This window comes from Euleptes europaea, chromosome 4 (assembly GCF_029931775.1).
Source record: "Euleptes europaea isolate rEulEur1 chromosome 4, rEulEur1.hap1, whole genome shotgun sequence".
NCBI classification, from domain to species: domain Eukaryota; kingdom Metazoa; phylum Chordata; class Lepidosauria; order Squamata; family Sphaerodactylidae; genus Euleptes; species Euleptes europaea.
In genome coordinates, this window is record NC_079315.1 from 89,448,048 (window position 1) to 89,473,598 (window position 25,551).

The following is a 25,551-nucleotide window of genomic DNA, read 5'->3' on the forward strand; positions in this document are numbered from 1 at the left end:
GATTCGAACTAAACACTATTGGACTGAAGGTTAAAAGCCTTAATGCAGGGTTAAAACATTTAACAGAATTTTCTATAGAAGTCACCAAGTCTTCCCAGTTTTAATGTATTGTTATTATTCAGGTGGAAGTTGATAACAATATCCGGTTTTGTTCACTTTTCCAAAAATCATTTATGTTCCTATTAAACTCTGGCCAGAATGTCTCTTAATGTATACATATGCAATGAGCTCTCACCAGCTCTTCAGTACCAGCTGTCATTGTTACAAGTAATAGTGCAGGTTAAAAATGGCTGGGCTCCGGAGAGAAGGGCTCATGTGAAGGCGAGAGCCAGGAGAATAAAAGCTTTTCTCTCTCTTCCTTTTGCATAAGTTCATTAGTTGCCTGCAAAATGAAGACAGGTACTGCCCGATGGGGGGTTTCTGAGCTAGCTCAGTATATATACTTATTGTGCGCGTATGCAAGAAAATGTTTTAAAACAATATGTTAATTTTAAAAGGCATCCTATTAAACAGAGCTTCTGCCTGAAACATTGAAGGGCTATGGCCAGAGTGATGCATAATTTCACTCCCTGACATTTTCTGGTTGGCCCTGCCTCCTTTGGCACCCATTTTGTTGTTCTGTCCACTACTCTGTGTCAAAACTCTAAAGGTGCCCGCAGGCTGGAAAAGGTTGAGGACCCCTGTACTAAGTAACCTAACATAATAAGAAAATTAGGTGTCTAGACCTGAGTAAAAGTTAGTGATATCAAATTAATGATAAATGCATTGATACCTCCTACTGCATTCTAATATGTGATATGCATTACAAGCTGTACCTGTGCACTTACAGTTTGCCAGCAGTTTCAAACAACTCTATCCACACTGTACTTACATTTTCTGACATCCCTCTCTTTTATACATAAGCAGGATTACCACCACCACTGGTGGTATAGAGTCATGATATACCGTATTTTTCGCTCCATAAGATGCACCTGACCATAAGACGCACCATGTTTTTAGAGGAAGGAAAACAAGAAAAAATATTCTGCTGAATAAAGACCCCCGTCCGGTTTCCAGGGAGTCCCTAGAAGCCGGGCGGGGGTCTTTAAACTGCTCTGCGCTGCCTGCCTAGGCAGAGCAGAACAGTTTTACCTCCCCCCCCCCCACTTCCCGGTCCGAGGCTCAGCTATTGGGCGGGGACCCGCCTGGCTTCTAGGGACTCCCTGGAAGCCAGGCAGGGGCGGGTGGTCTTGAAAGGCCCCAAGTTCAATCTCCAGCATCTCCAGTTAAAGAGCCCGGGCAGGTAGGTGATGTGAAAGACCCCCTGCCTAAGACCCTGGAGAGCTGCTGCCGGTCTGAGTAGACAATACTGAATTGAATGGACCAAGGGGGGGGGGGTCTGATTCATCAGAAAGCAGCTTCATGTGTTCATGTGTATTTTGGAGGGGGCTGTGAGCTCAGTGGCGGAGCCTCTGCTCAGCATGCAGGAGGTCTCAGGTTCAATCCCCAGCAGCATCTCCAGTTAAAGGGACCGGGCAGGTAGGTGATGGGAAAGACCCTTTCTGCCTGAGACCCTGGAGAGCCATGGGGAGGGGGCTGTGAGCTCAGTGGTGGAGCCTCTGCTGGGCATGCAGGAGGTCCCAGGTTCAATCCCCAGCGGCATCTCCAGTTAAAGGGACCAGGCAAGTAGGTGATGGGAAAGACCCCTGCCTGAGACCCTGGAGAGCCTGGGGAGGGGGCTGTGAGCTCAGTGGTGGAGCCTCTGCTGGGCATGCAGGAGGTCCCAGGTTCAATCCCCAGTAGCATCTCCAGTTAAAGGGACCAGGCAAGTAGGTAATGGGAAAGACCCCTGCCTGAAACCCTGGAGAGCCATGGGGAGGGGGCTGTGAGCTCAGTGGTGGAGCGTCTGCTGGGCATGCAGGAGGTCCCAGGTTCAATCCCCAGCGGCATCTCCAGTTAAAGGGACCAGGCAAGTAGGTGATGGGAAAGACCCCTGCCTGAGACCCTGGAGAGCCATGGGGAGGGGGCTGTGAGCTCAGTGGTGGAGCCTCTGCTGGGCATGCAGGAGGTCCCAGGTTCAATCCCCAGCGGCATCTCCAGTTAAAGGGACCAGGCAAGTAGGTGATGGGAAAGACCCCTGCCTGAGACCCTGGAGAGCCATGGGGAGGGGGCTGTGAGCTCAGTGGTGGAGCCTCTGCTGGGCATGCAGGAGGTCCCAGGTTCAATCCCCAGTGGCATCTCCAGTTAAAGGGACCAGGCAAGTAGGTGATGGGAAAGACCCTTGCCTGAGACCCTGGAGAGCCATGGGGAAGGGGCTGTGAGCTCAGTGGTGGAGCCTCTGCTGGGAATGCAGGAGGTCCCAGGTTCAATCCCCAGCGGCGTCTCCAGTTAAAGTGACCAGGCAAGTAGGTGATGGGAAAGACCCCTGCCTGAGACCCTGGAGAGCGCTGCCAGTCTGCGTAGACAGTACTGACTTGGATGGACCGAGGAGGGGGGTCTGGTTCAGCAGAAGGCAGCTTCCCGAGGAGGGGCCCGTGGCTCAGTGGCAGAGCCTCTGCTTGGCATAGCAGGAGGCCCCCAGTTCAGTCCCCGCGGGGCGCCTCCGCTCCCACCCGCCCCTGGCCCAGGTGAGCCCGGCGCTGCCAGGCCTCCACCTCCCCCCCACTCGCTGCACGGAGGCCGGGCGGGGCGGGCGGAGAGCAAGGCCGGATCCCCCCGCCGGGACGATCCGCCCGGCCCCCCTCCCTCCCCCTCCCCCCTCCTTCCTTCCCTTCTGCTTGCCTGGCCTCCGTGCAGCAGGGATCGCCGAGGGGGAAGTGGGAGAGGGGAAAAAAGGAAGGCCGGGGGTGGGGTAGGCTTGAGGGGGAGACGCCGCCTTCACCCGCGGGGGGGGGAAGCCGGGGGGGGAAGCCGGGGGGGGGGAGCCGGGGCAGGGGGAGGGGTCTGCTTACCTCCAGCGCCGTCCGCCCAGGAACCCAGCAGCAGCAGGAGCCGCCCCACCCCGGCCCAGGCCTCCTTCCTGTGAGGACTCCCGGGAAGGGGGGCGGTGGGGGTTTAAGCCTCCCCCCCCCGTGCTTCCCGGCCCTGAAGCGCCCCCGCCCAAGCTGAGCGAAGGCGGTGTCTCCCCTCAGGCCTACCCCACCCCCCACCCCGGCCTTCCTTTTTCCCCTCTCCCACTTCCCCCTCGGCGATCCCTGCTGCATGGAGGCCAGGCGAGCAGAAGGGAAGGAAGGGGTAAGGAGGGAGGGAGGGAGGGAGGGAGGGAGGGGGAGGGAGGGAGGGGGGGAGGGAGGGGGAAAGGAGGGAGGGAGGGGGGCCCGGGCGGATCGTCCCGGCAGCGGGATCCGTCCTCGCTCTCTGCCCGCCCGGCCTCCGTGCAGCGAGTGGGGGGGAGGCGGAGGCCTGGCAGCGCCGGGCTCGCCTGGGCCAGGGGCGGGTGGGAGCGGAGGCGCCCCGCGGGGACTGAACCGGGGGCCTCCTGCTATGCCCAAGCAGAGGCTCTGCCACTGAGCCACGGGCCCCTCCTCGGGAAGCTGCCTTCTGCTGAACCAGACCCCCCCCCCTCGGTCCATCCAAGTCAGTACTGTCTACTCAGTACTGTTCTGAGGCTCAGGAACGGGAAGCGTGCGGGGAGGGGAGGTTAAACTGCTCTGCGCTGCCTAGGCAGGCAGCGCAGAGCAGTTTAAATACCCCGCCTCCCAGCTGGCCTTCCAGGCGGGAACGCCGGCTTGCGTTCGGGCGCACCCAGCCGGCTGGCAGGAGGGGTGGGAGTCCGCACATTCGCTCCATAAGACGCACCGACATTTCCCCTCACTTTTGAGGAGGAAAAAAGTGCGTCTTATGGAGCGAAAAATACGGTAGTTGCTGTTCCAAATATTCAGAGCCACTCATTTCTGGGGCACGCAGGTCTGCCTCTCCCAGTATGACACCCCCTACTGCTTAGATGATCATCACAGGGCCTTCTACAGGAGCCTCACCCACAAACTGCCTGCTTGTCAACCACCAGGGCAAGGATATTTTCAATGGTTGCCCCTTCTCTCTGGAATCAGCTCCCCGGGGATGTTTGTGTCCTGCGGGATCTTTCAGCATTCTGTAGGGCATGTAAGGCTGCTTTGTTTTGTGCAGCCTTTGGCTAATGAGACAAACTTGGGAGTAACCAGTTGTTTTAATTCTCCAAGAAATTTATGAAGTTGATATTTTAAGTGCTTTTATTGTTCTATTTACCACTTTTATTTGCATTTTATTTGTATTTACTTTATTTTGTGTTGTATTTTTAAATGTTGTAAACTACCCTGAGTCCCCCGGGGGGGGGGGAGATTAATTAAACAAATAAAGGTAAAAATAGGAAGAACAGTTTCCCAAAAAAGACTAGTTTTGGTGAGAGATGGGGGCTTTTTTACAACGTAAAATAGGGTAGACACTTTAAACAAAATCTTACTTCTATAAAGCAGACCATTTTTATTTATTTGTTTGTTTGGACTTGTATGCTGCCCTCAGTCCCTGGCTAAAGGTGGGCTCTGGGTGGGTAACAACAAATCCATACAAAATTCAACAAGACCATAAAGAATCATCCATTAAAACCATACAAAATCATTAATAAATAAAACGTCAATACATAAAACAAGATGGCGCTGAATTAGCATGAAGCCACTGAGGGCCCCCACATAGTTAATAACTAAAGGTGGGAGTAGGGAGGCCAGCACAGATGACAACTTGCGGTTGCCCTCAATTGTAGGCCTGGTGGAATAATTCTGTCTTGCAGGCCCTACGGAACTCTTTCAGGGCCCACATGAAACTATTAATTTAACAAAATTTACACAAACAAACTTGTGTTGGGGGGGGTGAATTCAAAGTTTCTTTTAAACAATATGTGCTTATTTGCATTTTCTCTTAAGGGCCTCTATGCCATTTTGTTGGTCCTCCAGGGTGACTATCAGTGTTGGTTCAAATTTGTTGGCTACCGATTCTTTCACACCAATTCAAGGTGCTGGTTATTACTATTGAAGGCCTATACAGTTTGGGACCATGGCAAACAGTGAAAGGCTGGTTTTGCTCATATGAACCTGCCTATGGTTTAAGACCTGCTGAGTCTGTCCTGTTTTATGTGCCTTTAGCTAAAGTGAGATTATTAGTAATAGGGCTTTCCTGGCAAACTAACTAGGCTTTGCAAATCTAGTCATAGGAAGTTCGTTTTAATTCCAGCTTTCCAATGAGCTCTAAAAAAACTGCTCCACTTAGGAGCACCCTCCCCGATGTAACCCACTGAAAATACTCTTCAATTATTTTTTAAAATTCTATTGTTTTCTGAATATTCTGAATATGCTTTAGACATTAATATTTTCTGAAAAAGGTGCTAAAAATAAACCAGATATAGGATAATTAAACCTTGTGGTACCCTATAAATCAATAGGTGGAATACTAGTCTCCAAGCAACATTTTCTGAACTCTGTCAGGAAGAAGTAGTGTCCCTTAAGCTCCATTCCTGCCAGAGGGCTATCATGGTCAGTGGTATCCAAGTTCTCCAAGAAATCTAGAATGAAAATAGGGATGCAGACGCCATCAGTTGTTCACCACAGGTCATTAACAAAGGCAGTTTCAGTCCTGAAATATGGTCTGAAGCCAGACTAAAAAAAGGTCAAGACTAAAAAAATGGTCAAGACTAATACTATTGGAACTGAGTTTTTACAACTTCACAGAACTAGCAACTTTAAAAAACTGCATCTCCTCTCTCCCTCCAAAGGGGTCCAAAACATCTACATGCCGGTGATTTAATGAGCAATAATTGCTTAGAATGTCAGTTTTACAGTAATCTTTAGAAGAGAATCAGAAACAGCATCCAATTCAATTATTCTTTCTCCCCTCATTTGAGAGCGGAACATTTTGAATTAAGAATGCTAGTACCAGCCTCTGTAGTTTGCTTTGTGTAAAAAAAGTTAAGTGAACAGTCAAAATTAGCTAATCTCTCAAGATTCTGAATGCAAAATTCACAATTAATGTCATATCATAGTTTGCTGATACAGAAGCAAGCATGGGGAATCCCTCAGGCTTATGTTCCCTACCACATAGTGGAAAAATTAAAAACCTTTGTGGCAAACTATTGTTTTGCCTTTTCATCTAAATTACAAGCTGTGGTTTGTTCCTGCCCTCCAAATGGGGGTCAAACTATGTTTAATCAGCCAAAATGACAAATTACAGTGTGCCACAAAAGTACAATTTTCTAGTGTAAAAGTGATCGAGGAAGGGAACACATAAGCCAGAAGATTTCCTAAACATGTTTCAGTAACAACCTATGTTTTGTTCATTTATGAAACATGCCCAATCGTGCCTAAGTAGAGTTATACCCTCCTAAATCCACTGAAGTCAATGGTCTTAGAAAGGTGTAAACCTGCTTAAAATAGAAGTGTTAGCAGTTCAGCAGTAGGGTCAGTTACTAGGGAACTGAGAGAACTCAATGAAGAATATTTAATATACTGACTTTTTTTTAGCAAAGGAAGAGCTTCAGCCTCTTATAATGGAGCAAGAAATAGGCCAACCTTTCTCTACCCTAATCTTATGCAGTTTATCTGCCAACAGCCTTAGGCCTTCTTGAATATTCTAAAAAATGAACTGCTAGCATGCAACAGCAGAATTTGTTCTTTATAACCATATGCATCTTAATCTTTACAGCACATGCAGGGCAGCAAGCAATGTTCTCTCATTTAGATCAGCAAATAAAAAGACAGCCACCTGTGAATTATTGCAAATAATTATTGGAACCAGGCACCAACAATCCATCTGCTAATGCCCGTCCAAAAAAGACACTCTTTTTTTTTTACAGCTCAAACTACAAAGCCAAACACCACATGCCACTTAGAACACAACATTCAGCATCTGGTCCCCGTTTGAGGGGCCAGTGTTATTAGCACAACTTGCTAATTAATATACTTTTGCTTCTCCTTCTCTGGAAATTGCTACTGAAAGAAGGGGAAGAGCAATGGCTTGGAAGTAGATAACTCACGTAGTACATCAAAGGTTTGAGGTCCCATCTCTAATTAAGAGATCTCAGGTACAAGTATTGGACAAGCATCTCTCTCTGCCTGAAATGCAGACAACTACCACCAGAAATCAGCAATGATACCGAGCTAGTTGGATCCATAGTATGAGTCAGCATTAGGCAGCTCCCTATTATTTATGGGTGTGTGTTTAAACGACTTAAGTTCTCAAGGAACATTCAGATCTTGTGGCAAAAATCCCAAACACAAACACTCAAAATCACTGGGCTATTGCTGAAGACTGTTGGTCTAGGATCCATAGGTTTGAACCCCCACTCTGGCATAGAAGCTTGCTGTGTCACACTCTCAGCCTAACCCACGTCACAGGGTGATTGTTAAAGAGACAATGGAGGAGAACAATGTAAGCCACTTGAGATCACCAATGGGGAGTAATGTGGGGTCTAAATGATGTAAATAAATAAAGTTAGTATTAGCATTCAAACTAAATACTGCTTCCAAACTTTTAGGAGCTTGTAAATTATGTATATGGAAATTTTTTATGCTGATTCTCCAACAACCTGCTTTTTAAATTAACCAGCTAAAGGCTCTGTGTCCTTAACTCACCTTAAGGGAATTCACAGTGGGTAGCCGTGTTAGTCTGTCTGCAGTAGTAGAAAAGAGCAAGAGTCCAGTAGCACCTTAAAGACTAACAAAAATATTTCCTGGCAGGGTATGAGCTTTCGTGAGCCACAGCTCACTTCTTCAGATACTTCAATATCTGAAGAAGTGAGCTGTGGCTCACGAAAGCTCATACCCTGCGAAAATATTTTTGTTAGTCTTTAAGGTGCTACTGGATTCTTGCTCTTTTCATCTTAAGAGATACATTGTGAGGGCACCATTTATTTCTTTAGCACATTTATATGCCACCTTTTAGAGACCTGTTTGAGGTATCTTACAATTAAAACAAAGGCCAACCATTAACACACAGCTGTTAAAACAGTAACTCAAATATATACATCAAGCAGCCTAAAATGATATTGATAAAATCGTCCTAAGGCCAGATGCAAGACTGCAAAAGAACAGAAAGATATAAACCCCTTTGTTAAAAGCCTGTATAAATGTTTCAGCTGTTATCTAAATGAAAGGAAAGTAGGTGCCAGGCAAGTCTTATGGGGGAGAGTATTCTCACGGTGAGGTTCCACTACTGCAAAAACAATGCCTTTGGTCACCACTCACCTCTGCTGCAAGTAGCATAGAGACCAGAGCTTCAGAAAAGGACTTAAATTGGCAGGCTGCACAATATGAATAGAGGTATACTTCCAGTTCCCTGGCCTCAAGCCATTAAGGGTCTCATAGATAAGAACCAACACTTTGAACTGTGCCTGGAAACAGATGGGAAGCCAGTACAGATCTTTCACCACAGGTATGATATGATGCCTTCGTCTCCTGTCATTTTTCATTAATTTATTCTTTGGAAGCTGGTGGCTTTACTTAGCATCTCACTGTGCTGTAAAAGGGACTCTGCTATGTGAATTCACCCTTAATTTACCACTGAACCAGCAATAAAAACTTGCAAGCATACTGTCAGTTTTATTTCATGGTGAAATGCAATCAGGGCTACTCTTTAATGGATATTTCACAGACTTCCATGTGACATTTTAGAACATATTGTTGGACCTAGGAACTCTAGAAATATAAAAAACAATAGCAGTAAATAAATTAATACTATATGTAGTAATGAAATCCACTGAGATTACAAAATATATTTGCACATTTTTCACAGGTTCCATAAAGCTCACAGATCTTAGCAGGGTAGAGTTACACTGCAGCCAAATTCAATTTACAACAGTAGGTTGCATGTGTGTTAAGTGCCATCAAGTTGCTTCCGACTTATGGTGACCCTATGGCTTAATGTCCTTTAAAACGTCCTATCGTTAACAACCTTGAAAACTAAAGTCAATCCACCTCATGTCAGGTCTTCCTCTTTTCCTGCTTCCTTCAACTTTTCCTAGCATTATTGTCTTTTCTACTGAGTCTTGTCTTCTCATAACGTGAAGAGAGTACGATAACCTCAGTTTAGTCATTTTAGCTTCAAGGAAGAGTTCAGGCTTGATTTGATCTAGAACAGGGGTGTCGAACCCATTTGTTAGGGGGGCCGGACATGACATAAATGTCACTTGGTCGGGCCGGGCCATGCGCATATAATAAATAAGGAAGGAAAGAAAGAAAGAAGGAGGGAGGGAGGGAGAGAAGGAAGGAAGGAAGGAAAGAGGAAGGGGAAGAAAGAAAGAGAAAGAAAGACCGCGGGAGGGCCTCCACCCCACCCCCGGGCGCACCAGCGGCCCTGCGCGACCGCGGGAGGGCCTCCACCCCATCCCCAGCCTTGCACAACCACGAGAGGACCTCCACCCCACCCCCAGGCACACCAGCGGGCCCGTGGCCCTGCGCGACTGCGGGAGGGCCTCGGCATGACTGGGCAGAAGCCTTCCTCACTCCCTCCCCGGCCAGGCATGGGCCCCAGGAAGCCCAGAAAAGGCAGGGGGAGGGGGGAAAGGCGGACTAGGTTCCTCAGCTCTGCGGGCCGGATAAAAACCCTCCAGGGGCCGGATCTGGCCCACGGGCCGCACGTTTGACACCCCTGATCTAGAACCTACTTGAATTTGATCTAGAATTTGTTTTTGGTGGTCCTCCGTATCCGTAAAACTCTCATCCAATGCCTCTAGTTCAATATTTAGCCTTGTTTGAACACTTGCTGGTAACCTAGGCACCCAGTGACTCTCACCATAACTTGAAGCAGCAATAGGCAGAGTTGCTGCTGCTGGAAAGAAGAGGCTACATTGCAAAGAAAACAATGCAAACAGGGTATGGGGAAATACGATGGGGCAGAAATGGCCCTAGCAGGACACGCTAATGCAGGAATCCCAAACCTTTTTGAGTCTGCAGACCCCTTTGGTATTCTGACACAGGGTAGTGGATGCAACCACAAAATGGCTGCTGCAGTAGGTGGAGCCAACCGCAAAGTGTCAAGGAATTCTGCATAATTCTAATAGTAAATCTTAAACATCGACAGGATGCCTTTTAAAATGAGCATATCATTTAAAATTATTTTCTTGCTTACACACAGCTTACCTTTTAGTTATTTTTTAAAAAAACTGTATAGCCAACCAAATCGCCAACAACCAATCAGAAATCCTGCTGGGCAAAAGCCCCATCTGGCTTCACCCCTTTCTCTAAGCACTCGGTGGCCACCAGGAAAGGTGTAGGTGGGTGCCATGGTGCCCATGCATACTACGCTGTGGACCTCTTCCCTAAGGTTTGTCACATTATGGTGGTAGGAAATCCCCACTAACAGATTTCTGCTTTTTGAAAAGATGAAACATATACATTGCAGAGCAAGCGATGCAGCACTTGCCCTCAAAATATTTAGGAGTACCACACTTATCTCCTTTGAGTGTTTGGGTGTAAAACAAAAAGAATTACGTCAATTGTTCCACAAAGTATATTTATTAACAATGCACTTAGAAAAAAAATTATCAATGTTAACCAAAAGACGGCCTCAGAGATTACACCTTGGAACCAAGTCAGTCCTTGTTTGCCCATGTTGGTAAGAATAGCTAGACATTTAGAAGCTGCTGCTAATATTAAAAATCAAGAGGATATTAGAAAGTTCAGAATTTCTGTCAAACTAGGTCATAGTTTTTTAAACCTGTCAAAGAAACTGTTCCTGCTCTACGAACTTTAGATGTGAAGCAAAGGAAACAAACCCCAGCCTTTGTTGTAAAGAGGTGATATCCTCTGCAATGCAACATCCAGTATATTTATACAAGGTTTTTACTGCTTCCACCCCTACTTCCCCTCTAGTTCCATCATGACTCCCAAACAATGGCTTCTCTAAATAATCCAGAAATAAATTAGGTATGGGGCAGGAGATGATAACTTTTTCAAAACTCTAAAGTAGTTCTGATAAATTATTTTATGCTATCATCTGTTTTAACATGATGGTCTGAATGTGTCAGTTTCACTTGAAACAGGTGGTTGCCACTCATATTTATATTAGGACTATAATTAACTTGCATACTATTGTATAAAATTCCACAAAAAAATTATGAACCGTATCAGAGTGACTGGACTGACACTGATTTATCACTGAGCAGTGCAAGGATGCCCTAAAAAAAAAAAAAAAAAGATTCCACAGCTACTGACTGTTTACATCAGGGGTAGGGAACCTCAGGCCCCTGGGCCGTAAAAGGCCCGCAAGGACATTTTCAGTGGCCCCCGGGAGCTCCAGGGCCCTGCCATTGAAACACAGCCCAGCACGGCTCTTCCCAAAACTGTTCCGGAAGCCGCAGTGTGCAGGAACGCTGCGGCGCCCTTTAAACCTCCTCTAGCAGCCTGTCAGCTGTTGGGCAGCTAGAGAGAGGGGAGAAGAGGAAGACGCCAGCCGCAGGCGTGCCTGCGCGAGGCAGGAAGCCTTCAGCCCTGCTGGGCCCCGCTCGTGCGCATGTGGGGTGGGAGAAGGCGGTGTGTTGGCGCTCTTCCCTGCCACCCCCCTCGAAGGCCTCCGCCACTGGGAGCAGCACTGAGCCCAGCCCGGGGGACGACAATGGCGGCGGGCTGGAGCTGGACTTGTGGGAGCCGCCTGAGGGGGACAAGGAGGAGGAAGGCGGGGAGGAGGCCCGTCCTCATTGCTGCTGCCCTCCCTGTGGCCGCTGTCATCCCCTGGGCTGGGCTCGGTGCTGCTGCAGCTGGCGGAGGCCTTTGAGGGGGGCGACAGGGAAGAGCGCAAACACACCGCTTTCCTCCCCGCGTGTGCGTGCATCAGCAGGGCTGAAGGCTTCCTGCCTCACATGCACACAGCTGGCTTCTTCCTCTTCCCCCTCCCTCTCTCCACCCAACAGCTGACAGGCGGTGGGAAGGCCAGCAGCAACGAGGCTGGGCCTCCTCCTCCAGGCTCCAGTAGCAGCTCCTTGCCGCCTTCCTCCTCGTCCCCCTCAGGCGGCTCCCAAAAGTCCAGCTCCAGGCCGCCGCCGCCATCCTCCTCCTCAGGCGCTTCTCCCCGGCCATTTTTGCCTGCCGTCGCTGCCTCCTCCTCAGGTTCTTGTGGAGGGCCAGGCGGACCCTCAGCAGCAGCGCGTCTGCCAGAGAAGGGCCTGCCATCTCCCTCCGTCCTTTCTTTCTCCCCCTCTCCCTTCCATTTCTTCCTTCCTTCCCCAGTTCCTTCCTTCCTCTTGCTTTCTCTCTGTCCCTCCCCCCACTCTTCCTTCCTTCCTTCCCCAGTTCCTTCCTTCTCTTTCCTTTCGCAGTTCCTTCCTTCCTCTTTCTTTCTCCGTCCCTTCCCCTTTCTTCCTTCCTTCCCCAGTTCCTTCCTTCTCTTTCTTCCTTTCTCTGTCCCTCCCCCCTCTTTCTTTCTTTCCTTCTCCCTCCCTTCCTCTACTAGGGTTGCCAACCTCCAGGTGGTGGCTGGAGACCTGGCAACCCTAGCATCTCCCCCCCCGGAGCTCTACATCCGGGATGGCCCCCCGAATGATGTTATAAATATGCAAATGGCAGGAAAAAGGTTCCCCACCCCTGGTTTACATGTTCTTATGAAGTGATTAAATTTAGCACTGTATAGTCCAACAAATCCACTTTGGCCTGGATCTAGAAACACAAAAGCAAAGTTCTGCTTGGTTAAAGTTTGCTGCAGCCCAAAGTACCTCAAAAACTGATCTGGACTTTTGTCAAAAGCTCCTCAGGATCAGCATGGATATGGGAGCTCTGGGGGAGGGTTGCCACATGTTGCCCATGCATGTGGAAGTGCTTTTGGTCTCCCGCAACAGGGGATTTAGATACAATTAATTACCGTTGTATGGTCACAACTTTATGTACTGGTCCACGACACAACACAAGGCACTGTACAGAATAGTTTCCAAATTAACAGAAATTAACCTAATTCAATTTGAGGTCTTTACAGTTTTATTTTATAAAAGCCCATTTTCTTCACAACTGTAAAATGAACTGCAGCAATATTGTTGTCTTCATACCTAATCCCTCTGCTACCACCTTTGTCATCCAACATTGTGATTGACAAATTTTACCAGTTTAATTGGTGGTACTATAGTAAATGAGTGAATCTTAAATAGAGGGACAACTGAAATGTATTATCAATAGGCGCTAGAGGGAGTTTGGGATCCACCTGCTTTCATGAACGCAGATGCTATGGGATAAAGCAGATGTACCACTTCACTAGCATTCTAAGAGCTTTGGAAACTGGCAATAAAATATTCTCTGACTTGCCTATAAAAAGTTATGTCACAGAGTGAAACCAGTTTAATAATAATTCCCCTTCTCCGGGTAATCACGGAAGCTATATCTCTGTAAAGCAAGGAATCCAACAGAATTCTCAGTGTCCTCCCCAAACCACAATTTTTGAAGAAACTCATAACTGTAAAACTTGCTTAAAATTATGGTTGCAATGTTTAATCAATTAAAAACTTGCAGTCAATAAAATGTGTACTCCAAAAGGTCAAGCAATAGATTTTCAAAACAGTATTTTTTACTCATAAATCCAAGGGTAGCAAATGCCTTCTTAGAAGAAACATTCCTTCTCCCCTGTCACTCACTAAGAAATAACCTTTTATAATTTGGTGTCTATTATGACAGATCCATTCATCATCTACAAAACAAGATGCTCTCCCCCCTTCTTGACTACAGTTTTAATCATCAGAGTGATTTAACCAATTAACAGCAATAGCCATGCCAATTATGCTCTTGTAACACCCAAGTTATAAAACTGTAATATATATAAATAAGGACTGCCTCTGATGACTATTTGGACACTAACTGGTCCTCAGTCCAGTAGCTAAATTACTAACTAGGACATGCTGTTTTAATATAAGTTATCAATGTTAAAAGATGTGTGAGAGATATTATTTAATTTCCAGACACAATATGATGTTTCACCTTTGAAGTCCTAAACACCATTCATCTTGAGCAATTAGGGTTCAGTTCTGGTTCAGCACTATATTTTAATGCCGCAGTTCAGTTCTGGTTCAGACACTAACTTTAAAAGGTGGTTTGGTAAACAATTTGGGACATTATTTATTTAGAAAATTTCTATGCTGCTTCTCCATAGAACTTCCTTGAGGCAGCTTACAAAATAAAACATGATAAAAACAAAACCAAGCATTAAAAGCCCAGCATTAGGCAGTATATTTAATAAACATTGCCTGCTTGCAATTTAACTCTGTAAAATGGACAAGAAAGGGAACTCCATTTGAAACGGGATGGAGTGTTGATCAGATTTAGCAGTTTTAACTTTATTGATCCCTTTGCTACCCTGCCTGAGACCTCCTGGGATGCCTGAGACCTCAGTCCCCCCCTCTTCCACTAGCCACTATAAGAGGACACTTTCCTCCCAAGATAAAATTACTGGATATTGCTTGCTTGATTTTTTCCCCTTTTAGTAAATATGTTTGCAACGTAATGTCACAGTTTTTCTTTCCTAGCTCCTGGTTTTTATGAATATTATTTTGCCACAAGTGTGGGACCCGCAAGTACTTACATCTCATTTCCCCCTCCCTCAGTACATTCCCTTTCCTGAAAACCCCTATAGCCTATCCCATTTTCCTGCTTCCTTCTCTCCTTTTACAGTTGCCAACCTCCAGGTGGGGCCTGGAGTTCTCCTAGAATCACAACATATCCCCCATGTACAGTTCACCCTCAGGTTTGCCAGCTTCATGTTGTAAAAGTCCTGGGATGGAGCCTTGGGAGGACAAGGTTTGGGAAGGGAAGCGACCTCAGCAGGGTATAATGCATCAGAGTCCACTCTCCAAAGCAGCTTCTTCGGTGGAACTGGTGTCTGCTATTTGGAGAGCAGTTGTACTTCTGGGTGATCCCCAGCCCCCACTTGGAGGCTGGCAACCCTAGTTCACAAGGAGGAAATGGCTATTTTGGAGGGTGGAGTCTTTGGTATTATACCCCTCTGAGGTCTCTCCCTTCCTCAGGAGGCTCCACCCCCAAAAAAGAATCTCTAGGTATTTCCTAACCTGGAGTGGGCAACCGTATCTCTTTTCCACCCAACCTACCTTTATCTGCCCCTCTGCTTAAGCTTTCCCTCTCCTCACACACACCCCAGCAGCCTCTACCTAGGAAAACTGTGGCCCAGTTGTGTGGTGCTAGCCACTGGGCCAGGCCCATTTGCATCGTAGGGAACCCTCAAGGACTTATAAGGGGGCACCTCACATTCCCCTGTATCCCCCTCCATTCACAATTTCCTTTATCCCTTCCCCTAGGAACCCCTACATCCTCTCCCCTTTCTTGCCTCATTGTCACTTTCTCAGTCATTCACCAACATATATTTTATCTGCCTTCCATCTTCAGTTAATATTTATTATTTATTTACTTCATTTATACCCCATCTTTCTCCACAGTGGGGACTAAAGAAGCTCACATTATTCTCCTCTCCTCCTTTTTACCCACACAACAACCCCGTCAGGTAGATTTGGATGAAAGTATGTGACTGATCCAAAATCACTCAGTAAGCTTCCACAGCAAGATGGGGACTCAAACCTGGGTCTCCCAGATCCTACTCTGAAGCTCTAACCACTATACCACACTGGCTTTCATAACATGGCTGCTGTTGAACATTAGCAAGCAGCCAGGCCTAGTTGAGTCATGCAAGTCAAGTAGTATCAAGTCTCCCAGAATTACAACTGAATTGTAGATCACAGAGATCTGTCCCCTTGGAGAAAATGAATGCTTTGGAGGGTGAAATCTATGGCATTATATTCAGCTGAGACCTCACCCCTCCCCAAACCCCATCCTCCCTAGACTCCACCCCAAAATTTTCAGGAATTTCCCAACCTGGAGATGGCAACCCCAGTCAGGCCCGGCCCCAGTGAGTCCTCCCTCAAAGGCTAAAGGCCTGGAAGGGACTCTCCCCCTGCCTTTTTACTCACAGAAACCTAGCCTGAAATACTGCTGTCAAGCAACAGCACTGAGGGAACCTGTTGCTTAAAGCTACAGGTACTCCTTTTATCAGTTTAGGGTTTTTTAAACCCCAATGTATTTTTTTAATTTCATATTTTTCTGCAAACCTGGTATGTTGTTCAGGTTTGTAGAATGATCTGTCTGGCCTGTTCACAGTTCCAGTCACTGAATTTAAGTATCCATAGATTCAGCCAACTTTGCACTTAGTATATAGATATGATATTGTGTACATTAAAAAATACTACCTCCTTTGAACCTGCAAACAAACAAAAAAGAAAAGAAGCAACATGCAATTATTATATTTAAAAGGAAAGTCTCCTCTTTCATACTGGCTAGATGAGACAGCTAAGGGAAGCTTTGGGCAAGATAACAAAGTGATTCATTTATTGATCAGCTTAAAATAGCTAAACTCTATCCACCTACTGCCTAACAGTTTGGGGCCAGGCCATCTGAAAGACAGCCTTTATCCCTATGAAGGTCTGCTTCTCAAGCTCTTCTCTGGAAGTGCCAACATCTGGAAATTACCCAGTAAATTCAGAACAAACGGAGGTAACGTTTTAACTCAAAGAATAATTAACTTGTGGGATTCACTGCCATAGGATGTAGAGATGGCTACTCATTTTGTTGCCATGAAAAGGGGATTAGACAAATTCATGGCAATAAGTCCATCACTAGCTGTTAACTTAAACAGGAAGCTGGGTTAGCTGAACCACTGGTCTGCTTCAGCAAACTGCTCTTATTTAACTTTATGATAGCAAAATGTCTCAATTACACAGCATCATGGTAGAACATTTTAGATAACCAACAACAAATAGTCTCCAAAATTTCTTCTTTCATTTAACTTCTGAAGAACAGTAGCTTCTGCGCTAACTCCAGTGACAAGCAATTACATTAAGCCATGCCCTTTGATATATAGCCCATATTCTTCATACCTGTGAAATAGACCTTTGTAGTGTCTAGTCCTCCCATTTTAATCAACTGCAATGACATACAGCATTTGCAGAAAGATCTATCTAGCATTGCTATATTATGACCAGTTCATATATACCAAGCAGCAGTTGCTGCTCCCAAGTGGATCCACAAACTTAGGGCCAAACTAGACGTGAAGGGGTACATGGTTCCAACCTGTGGATGCCATTGCAATTTTAAAGTGATTTAAAAATGATGTGAGGACCCGATCCTGCTTGGGCCTGCAGTGTGATGAGCTGAGGTGTTCTTGTTTCCATACGCAGCCATCTGCCATTCTCTCTTAAGTATTGGGAATATTCCTAATTTTTCTTATAGAAAGCCAAGACATTGATACTTTTACATTCATAAATATACCAAGTTGTACAATTTTACAAGCTAAGTTATAAATTATGCATTTAAAGGTGTTAAATCAGTAAATCAATAAGTTTGATAGTGTTGCACATATATTAGTCTCTCACCAAACTTCAATTTAAAAAAAACAACACACATTTTTTGCCTTGGCTTTACATTTCCAGAAATTTTATCAGGGAGCACCCATTCTACAGTGGTTCTTGTACAGAAACTGGTAATGCATGCAGCTGGCCTTTAGTGACTTTGTCAAAATGCATCATAGGGGTCAAAATGAAAAGTTACCTATGAGCAGGCCAGGCTCAAACAATCTGAAACTCATGGTGGTGTTTTTGGAACAACATTCCTGTTGCCAAAGAGAGAAGCCACTTTTTAAATAGAAAATTGTGTCTAATAGTGGCAACTGCTGCATTAAAAACAACATCAAAGCACATCAAAGTTATCTTTTTGGGTTCTAGCCAAGGCCTTTTCAGAATCAATATGAAATTGCTATTTATCTCAATGTATTATCCCCCAGGCAAAACATAAAATTTCCAAATGGCAAAAAAAGTCTACCCCTGCTATAGCCCATTTTAAAAAGCTGCAATTTCTTATACAAGTGTTTCCTACCATACTATACTGAAACAAGGTTTTACAGAAAGTTATTCTGCTTTTTGCCATATTTGCCAACTTTTATCATTCTTTAGAAATGCAGTATCTAAGACAACTATGTAACCAGAAACAAGCTACTTACTGTAATAACAGCTTTACTCAGACAGATTGAACCCCTGCAGCCATATTCCGTTTCATCTTCAGACTTGTAGTAGCTTAGAGTGTTGTTTTTCAAGACCACCCATCGGTCCTGCCACCCATGGATGTAGTTGGTCCACTAGATAGAAAAAACGAAAACATTTCAGCAAGAAGGAAAAAGTTGTAAAGTACAATGTTTTCTTCTACAGCACCATCTTCCCATTAAGTCTGTGTATAACATTTTAGTTCATTCCAAATCAATTGTATATTTAAAATCCATTTCAGGCTTTGTAAAGTATTATACATAGAATCTAGAAAAACAGACATGCTCACTGTGTTTTAAAGTTACGGTACTCCAATACATCAGTGAAATCATACACATGTTTACTGAGAAGTCCCACTGAGCTAAATAGGGCTTACTCCGCCAGTGAGTATGGCCTATGACACATACATAAAACACTGCACTAGTGTATTGGTGCATATTTTTTCTTCCTATAAAGTCCAATTGCCTTTTAAAACGAAGCAAGGCTTATACTAGAGATGGAAAATGGCCATTTACAAGCAACATTATCTGCTCAGTACATTTTTATTCCACCCATCAAGGAGCTGCAAAGTACATTGTTCTGTCCTCTATTTTATCTATACAACAACCCTGTGAGGTTATGTGGAGAGTGACTGATAAGGTCACACAGCAAGCTACACAGCAAAGTGGGGATTTCAATCTGAATATCCCAGATCCTATTCTTACACACTAGTCACTATACCACACTAGCTAATGGGGGCTTGGAAACAAAGCACTCCATGTAAAAGTTTTAATGTCTAGGATCTGGAAAGCACTTTTAACCCCATCCATCCCCACACTCCAGATTTCAAACCATTCTCCCCCCCCTTGCATTCTATTTCCTTGTCAATATATTCACCACTAAGCAGCACTTAGTTTCAAAAACAGAACTGTGTGTATAATAAAATATGTATGGTTTATTCCATGTAAATACACTATTTCACCTTGGCAAGAGTGCAATTAAATATAGGGTAACAAGGGTATATCATGAATTAAGAGGGAGCTCAACATCTGAGATGGAGATGTGGCTCTGAAAGTGAGTGCAAAGAAAAGATTAAACAGAGAAGAAACAGGGAAGAGACAGGTAGCAGGAACCAATGATAATGATTGGCTATCACACCCAGTCAAAGTTTGTAACAGTGCTAAAATCTGCCAAAGCTATTCTGCCACAGAGTAAAAAGCAAAGACAAACCTGTTTAGCTAAATCACACCTGCCCAGCTAAAATAGACAAAAGCATTACTAATGAAAGATAGAATCCACATAGGATAGGGAACAATCTTTGATTTGAATTGTGACAATTAACTAGGACACTAACTGAACTCACACATGCAAACATTAGAGGAAATAATCTGAAGCATCACATAAAATGTGTGTGAACTAATGTATCAAAACCTTTTGTTTAATCACAGAATGTCTATATTACACAGTTGGATTTTGTGTGACCTCAATGCCTAATGAAATGTAAACCTGTATGAGGTCTATTAAATGCCATAATACAAATGAAAGCATTCACTATTAAGTTCAAATTTAGGAGGTTTTATTGAGCAACCCACAGTGAATGCTACTAGGTCTAATTACTGCTAGCCCGGAGAGGTAAACCATGTAACTTCCTGGGGTGCAGAATTCCACAGGCATACCTTACCTATATAAGTCTCATGAAACACTCCACACACAATGACTATACGTTTGAAGGAAATGCAGAGAGACTGTTTAACTGCTTGGCTTGATAGCCCTTGCATTCCAGGCTATGAAACAACTCCTGAGCTCTTCCATGAGTAGAGACAATTAAATGAGAGGAAGTAGAGGTAATGAACATTAAAAGGGAAAGTGAGAAAATAGTATAATGGCCAACTTGATCATTGTAAGTGATGATACTAGGATATGGTAGCAAAGACCTTGGGTCAGCTCTGGATGTAAGGTATTGGAAAGTACATTAAGACAAAGGAAAAGTTTTATTAAAATTATACACAAATAGGAAAATGGGAAAGAACAAACATTAAAAGAAAGATCTAAAAGCAAGATCTAAAAAAAGTGACAAGTTGAAGAATGGAGAAAGGCTTTCCCCAAAAGAGTGTTTCAAGAATGAGAAGCTTTCTAGTCTACTTTAACTTGCATTACAGGCAACAAGCCAGTAATTTGTCTGTATAAATAAAAGTTACCAGTCATCATCATCATTCCTTTATTGGCATAAAAACATAATACAACCAGTCATTTCTATGGATTCAGCATTCCTGAGTTTTAGCCCTATAACATCTAGCTGTAGCAACCTAATTATCTCTAGCATCAAAACAGTTTGCATTACCGGATCAAAGTCTAATATATGATTAATTAAGCGGCCAGTTTTAACATGAAAATTTAGAACTACTTTCCAGATATATGTTTCCATTTCAGAAGGAAAATCCAGACCCATCTATTCATCCATCCACTCACAATCACTTTCACAGGTTTTTCACATTAACTCAAAAGACTGAGCCACTAGATAATCCACGTAGCTGGCTGCATTCATTTTGAGCAATATGAAATAACTTAGAAAACATTAATCTACTAGAAAATTCAGCATACATTCTAGACGATTCTCTGTTGCTCCAGAGACTAGGACACGGTGTAATGGATTTAAACTAATTGAAAAGCAATTCCACCTAAACATTAAGAAGAACTTTCTGACAGTGAGGGCTGTTCGATTGTGGAATGAACTGCCTCAGAGGGTGGTGGATTCCCCGTCTTTGGAGGTCTTTAAGCAGAGGCTGGATATCCATCTGTCAGGAGTGCTTTGATTGTGGGATCCTGCATGGTGGGGGGAGGGTTGGGGTCACTGGGGAGGAGGTACCCAAAAAAAGGGCTGAAAAAGCAGAACTCGGCTTATACGCGGGTCAATACGGTAGGGGAGGGGAGGGGGAGGAGGGAGGAAGGAGGGAGGGGGGACCTTACTGCCATCGCCGCCCGGGAGCCTTCCTCCAGCCGGCAGGGGCCTGGAGGGGCCGGCAGGAGGCCCCTGCCGGCCGCGCCGCCGCCGCCCACGCGCCCGGGCGCGTTCTTTTAGCTGGCAGGGACCTTCCTGGGCCAGCAGGAGGTCCCTGCCGGCCGCGCCGCCGGCTCTCAGGCACTCGGGCGCCTTCCTCCGGCCGGCAGGGGCCTGGAGGGGCCTCCTGCCGGCCCAGGAAGGCCGTGCCACCGCCGATTCGCCGCGTCTCCCGGTAAGTAGGGGGTTCAGGGGCTCTTCCCCCTCCCCCCCCTTGGATGGCACTGGGGTCGGGAGGGCCCGGGAGGCCGGCAGGAGGGCGACCTGGGGCAGGGGCCCTGCGGCCGCCATTTTAGAGTGCAGCATTGCCGGTAAAGGGAATTTCTTATTGACCCTCGGCTTATACGCGGGTCAATAAGAAATTCCCTTTTCTGGCCTCAAATTTGGGGGGTTGGCTTATACTCGGGTCGGCTTATACCCGAGTATATACGGTAGTTGTTAATTTCCTGCATTGTGCAGGGGGTTGGACTAGATGACCCTGGTGGTCCCAACTCTATGATTCTATGATTGCAAATTACTTAACAGTGTCATCTCAAGGAAACTTTCCTGGGATTAAGTCCTATTGTATAGGATTCTGAGTATACCTGTTTAGGATCGCTCTCTTAATTTGTCAGCAGGGCTGGAAAGATATCAAATTGCTAGCAGCTTGCTCACGAGAGGAGAGCTGACAAAATTGTTAAGGACAGCAATGAATTGATCAGTGAGTCCCTTGCATGATGTATATTACAGAAACCAAAATAGTGTCCCCATCCCATAAACATAGACTTCAAGAGTAATGAAAGAATCCATTTAATTGCATACCAATGTTAGTATAGTACTTTATAGAGAAGTGTGCAAGTAAAGTATTCCCCTGGGAGAAGCGGGCTAGACCCACTCCAACAGCTTTTAAACACATCCAAATCTAACAGCAAAGAAACAGAACACTCATACTTCACTTATTGTTAGAAGGATGTGATCAATGAAGTGTTAGAAGCTACTAATACAAAAGTTTAAAATAATGAAATGCAAAACACTGAAAGCTACATAAATTGCTTTCCACAAGTTTTTCCTAAGATATCACTCCTTTCAGAAGAACTCTAATGCAGGTAGTCGCATCTCCATGGGACCATGAATAGAAATTGCAAAGCAGAAGCATTCCTACATGTTTTGCAATTAATTATTAAATGAACAAAATTCAAAGTTAGTAAGCACCACACAGAAATCACTAGAAGTCACCACTGCTGAATTATACATATACAGTATGCAGTGTTAAGTTAGCCATTATCACAAAGAAAAGACACTGGGAGTCATTACTGGTAACACTGGGAGTCATTACTGGTAATTTAGTTAATCAGTTCTGCACATCCCACTACTTAAACAGTAAATGGAGCTATTCATAATGTGATGGAAAACAACTTGGACAGACAAAACTGCAGTGCAGTTTTTTGGAATACAGAATCCAATGCTTGTAATTATTCTTAACAATGCAGTCAAATGAGAGGAGGTACAAAGAGCAGCAACTAAGAATCAGAAGTATCCACAATGAATTGATATGAAGAAATTTACATGATTATCATGATTTTTACCTCACAGGGAAAGATTGTATCACATGATACCCACCACTATAAATTGTGGGTGGATGAAGTAAAGAAAGAATACCACAATTTAACAAGTAAGCAAGCCACGTAGGTTAGAGACAAGGACGAAATCCTTTTTAAAACTCTACATTTTACAGAACTGATAGTAAACATATGCCAGTAAATTTAAATCTAGCCTTAAATAATGTAGAGATGTTCAGAACAGTATTCTCCTTCCAAAATCCTTAATATTACAAGAAGCTGTGAGTGAACAATAAAGAACTCATTAGTTCAAGGAGTTCCTAATTCCTGAATATCAATTCAGTTCCTGCCACTGTCAAGAGTGCTAGATTATCCACAGGTTGTATCCTCATCATATCACCCATATCCCCATTTTGTTCAATACTAAAAAAATTTAACTGTGCAGGATCTACCCTACCAAGATTTTGAAGCACCTTTTTTGCTCACAAGGACTCTATTATTTTTCTTCATTCTCTTTTAATCATATCAAGAATCTTAAACAGGCTTACACAAGAATAGAAGTGTACGTTGAAGGGGCACAAGCAAAAACCTACAAGTAACAAACTACTGACATAGTCGGCACATGTACAAAAGTCCACTAAGGCATAAATCACTTAGCAATGAAACTTCTAAACAAAAACAACTAAACAACATTCAGAACATTTACAGGAAACAGGTTTCACTACATCTTGAAATTTAGAATTCCTACCATTTTGCTGATGAGAACAAGAAAAAGTATCCTGTTTCATGCTAGCTCACACAGCAAAACCTTCAAGAATTATGTGCCACAGGCATACATGCATTTTAGGGTTTAATGCTTGATAGCCATGTAGTGGCAAAGAGCTGAACTAATATTAAACAGTGCTACAAAGTGAATCATTTTACAGGACTTTGATTACCTAACAAGAACAGAAAGGTGCTGAATTGCTGAGTAACTATTATATTCCAAGACAGAACAAGGCTATGCATACAATCTTCTTGCCTGCCTGGACAGTCTAATCCCCAAGGGTTGCCACTGAAGCTCTGAAGCTCACTGCAGACCTTTGATCTTTAGAGTTCCTCTTCCCGCAGCACCAGGACACAAGGAACTGGTTAAGGCCAATAGGCATTTGCACAAGACTCAACCTCCTTACTACTAAAATATGCTATGTTACTAGAGTTCTGTGCTGCAGTAAGGACACATAAAAGCCATTTAGCAGCTGCCATTAATCTCTAGAAAATAGTCCAAAGGGCTGCAGGTACTTTCAATCTGAGACTGGAACTGTATGTCATGGGTAATATTCTCATTACGCAGTTCAGTCCTCATAAGTAACATTCTGCCTTCTAACACAGCAAATGACTGACAATTTGCAGACTGCATGCAAATTCTACATAAAATTGTGAACACCAACTACACAACAATGGTTTTCTCAGAAAAAGCAGGTTTCATGAGTTAAGAAGCCCATGACATTTTGCTTGTATTGGTTGCTTCAGTAGACAGAAGACTCAGAAACACAGGAATGATATTGAAAGATAAATTACTTAGTATATACTCTAATGCTACAACAGTCACATAGGTTTTCAAGCTACCTTTAGTAATTCTGCGTAAACTTGAATCTTTGTTTGACGTAGGTAGGCTTTATTAAAGCAATCTCATGCAAAACTACACATTTTTAATGGAAAGACAGACAAAGTATACAAATACTGACACCTTAAAGAAAAGGCCTCCAAGAGATACAGTTTCTTTCTTCTTCATCTCTCTACACTCAGTTGTCCTGTAGCAGGTCTATTTTATTGCACTGTTTTGATGATTAGAGCAAAGGTCAAGCCACTCCTCTCTGATGTTACAATTATGCATTATGCGAGCACATCACATGATTCAATTTCCTTAAAGGGGGGAGAAAAAGAAACAAATAACTTGGACGCTTTTTGCTTCCAAGGCCCAGGCCAAAGTTAGCCTTTTCCCTTCGTGCAGATTCAACGAGCGTTCCCTTATCCGGGGCTGTATCATTATTCAGCCCAAGCTGTGCTTACAAGTGCAGTCTGGGATAGGATTTCCAGGCTCTTGCGAAGAACCTGATGAATGGATTGATCTTTTTTCCTTCACTGCATCAAACAGGGGAGAGAGAGAGAGATAAAAAAAGAAACACCCCCAACGAGCAGGAAGGGTATTTTAACAAAATATTGTCGAAGGCTTCCACGGTCAGAGTTCATTGGTTCTTGTAGGTCAGGGGTGGGGAACGTCAGGCCCGGGGGCTGTATAAGGCCCGCAAAATCATTTGGTCTGGCCCTTCATGGGTCCTGGCAGATCTCTAGCTCAGAAGGATGCTGCCCTGCCTGAATCTCTTGGGCCCAGCTGGGGACAGCAGAGCTCAAAAGTGAGTCACTCTATGTGGCAGACACTCGGTGCCGTCTCCGGTCGTGCCTTTTGGCTAAATGTTTGACCAAATATAGCAGGCTAATTTTTAAGTTGACAATTCTGTATGGCCTGCGAGTGATGTTATAAATATCCAAATGGCCCTTGGCGGGAAAAAGGTTCCCCACCCCTGTTGTAGGTTATCCGGGCTGTGTGACCGTGGTCTTGGTATTTTCTTTCCTGACGTTTAGCCAGCAGCTGTGGCCTGCCACAGCTGCTGGCGAAACGTCAGGAAAGAAAATACCAAGACCACGGTCACACAGCCCGGATAACCTACAAGTATTTTAACAAGTTCCTTAAAAAAAAAAAAACCACCGAAGGAAGAAAATGGTGGGTGGTCTCTTTGGAAAATTATATTCCCCAAGCAGGCTGGCTCCTTTTACTTGGCAAGGGAGGAGGAGGGGGGGGGGAAGTGGACGAAAAGCGAAGTGAATCTCTCCCTGCAAGCATTTAAAAGGTCTCCCAGCAGCGCCTTCCCGGAATGCGAAGGTGGAGGCTTAAGAGAAGGCGCTGCTGCTTCTGCTTCTTGTCT

At 44.6% G+C, this 25,551-nt stretch overlaps 1 protein-coding gene across 2 annotated transcripts in view; it reads right to left on the bottom strand.

Annotated features, from left to right (window-relative positions):
• The window catches only part of CERT1 (ceramide transporter 1), an 81,007-nt gene that overhangs the window by 54,947 nt on the left and 509 nt on the right, over window positions 1–25,551 (bottom strand). For both annotated transcript variants that reach the window (XM_056848413.1, XM_056848412.1), the window contains exon 2: window positions 17,971–18,105. In XM_056848413.1, the coding sequence (XP_056704391.1) occupies window positions 17,971–18,105 (135 nt within the window). The remainder of the gene's footprint in view (window positions 1–17,970; window positions 18,106–25,551) is intronic.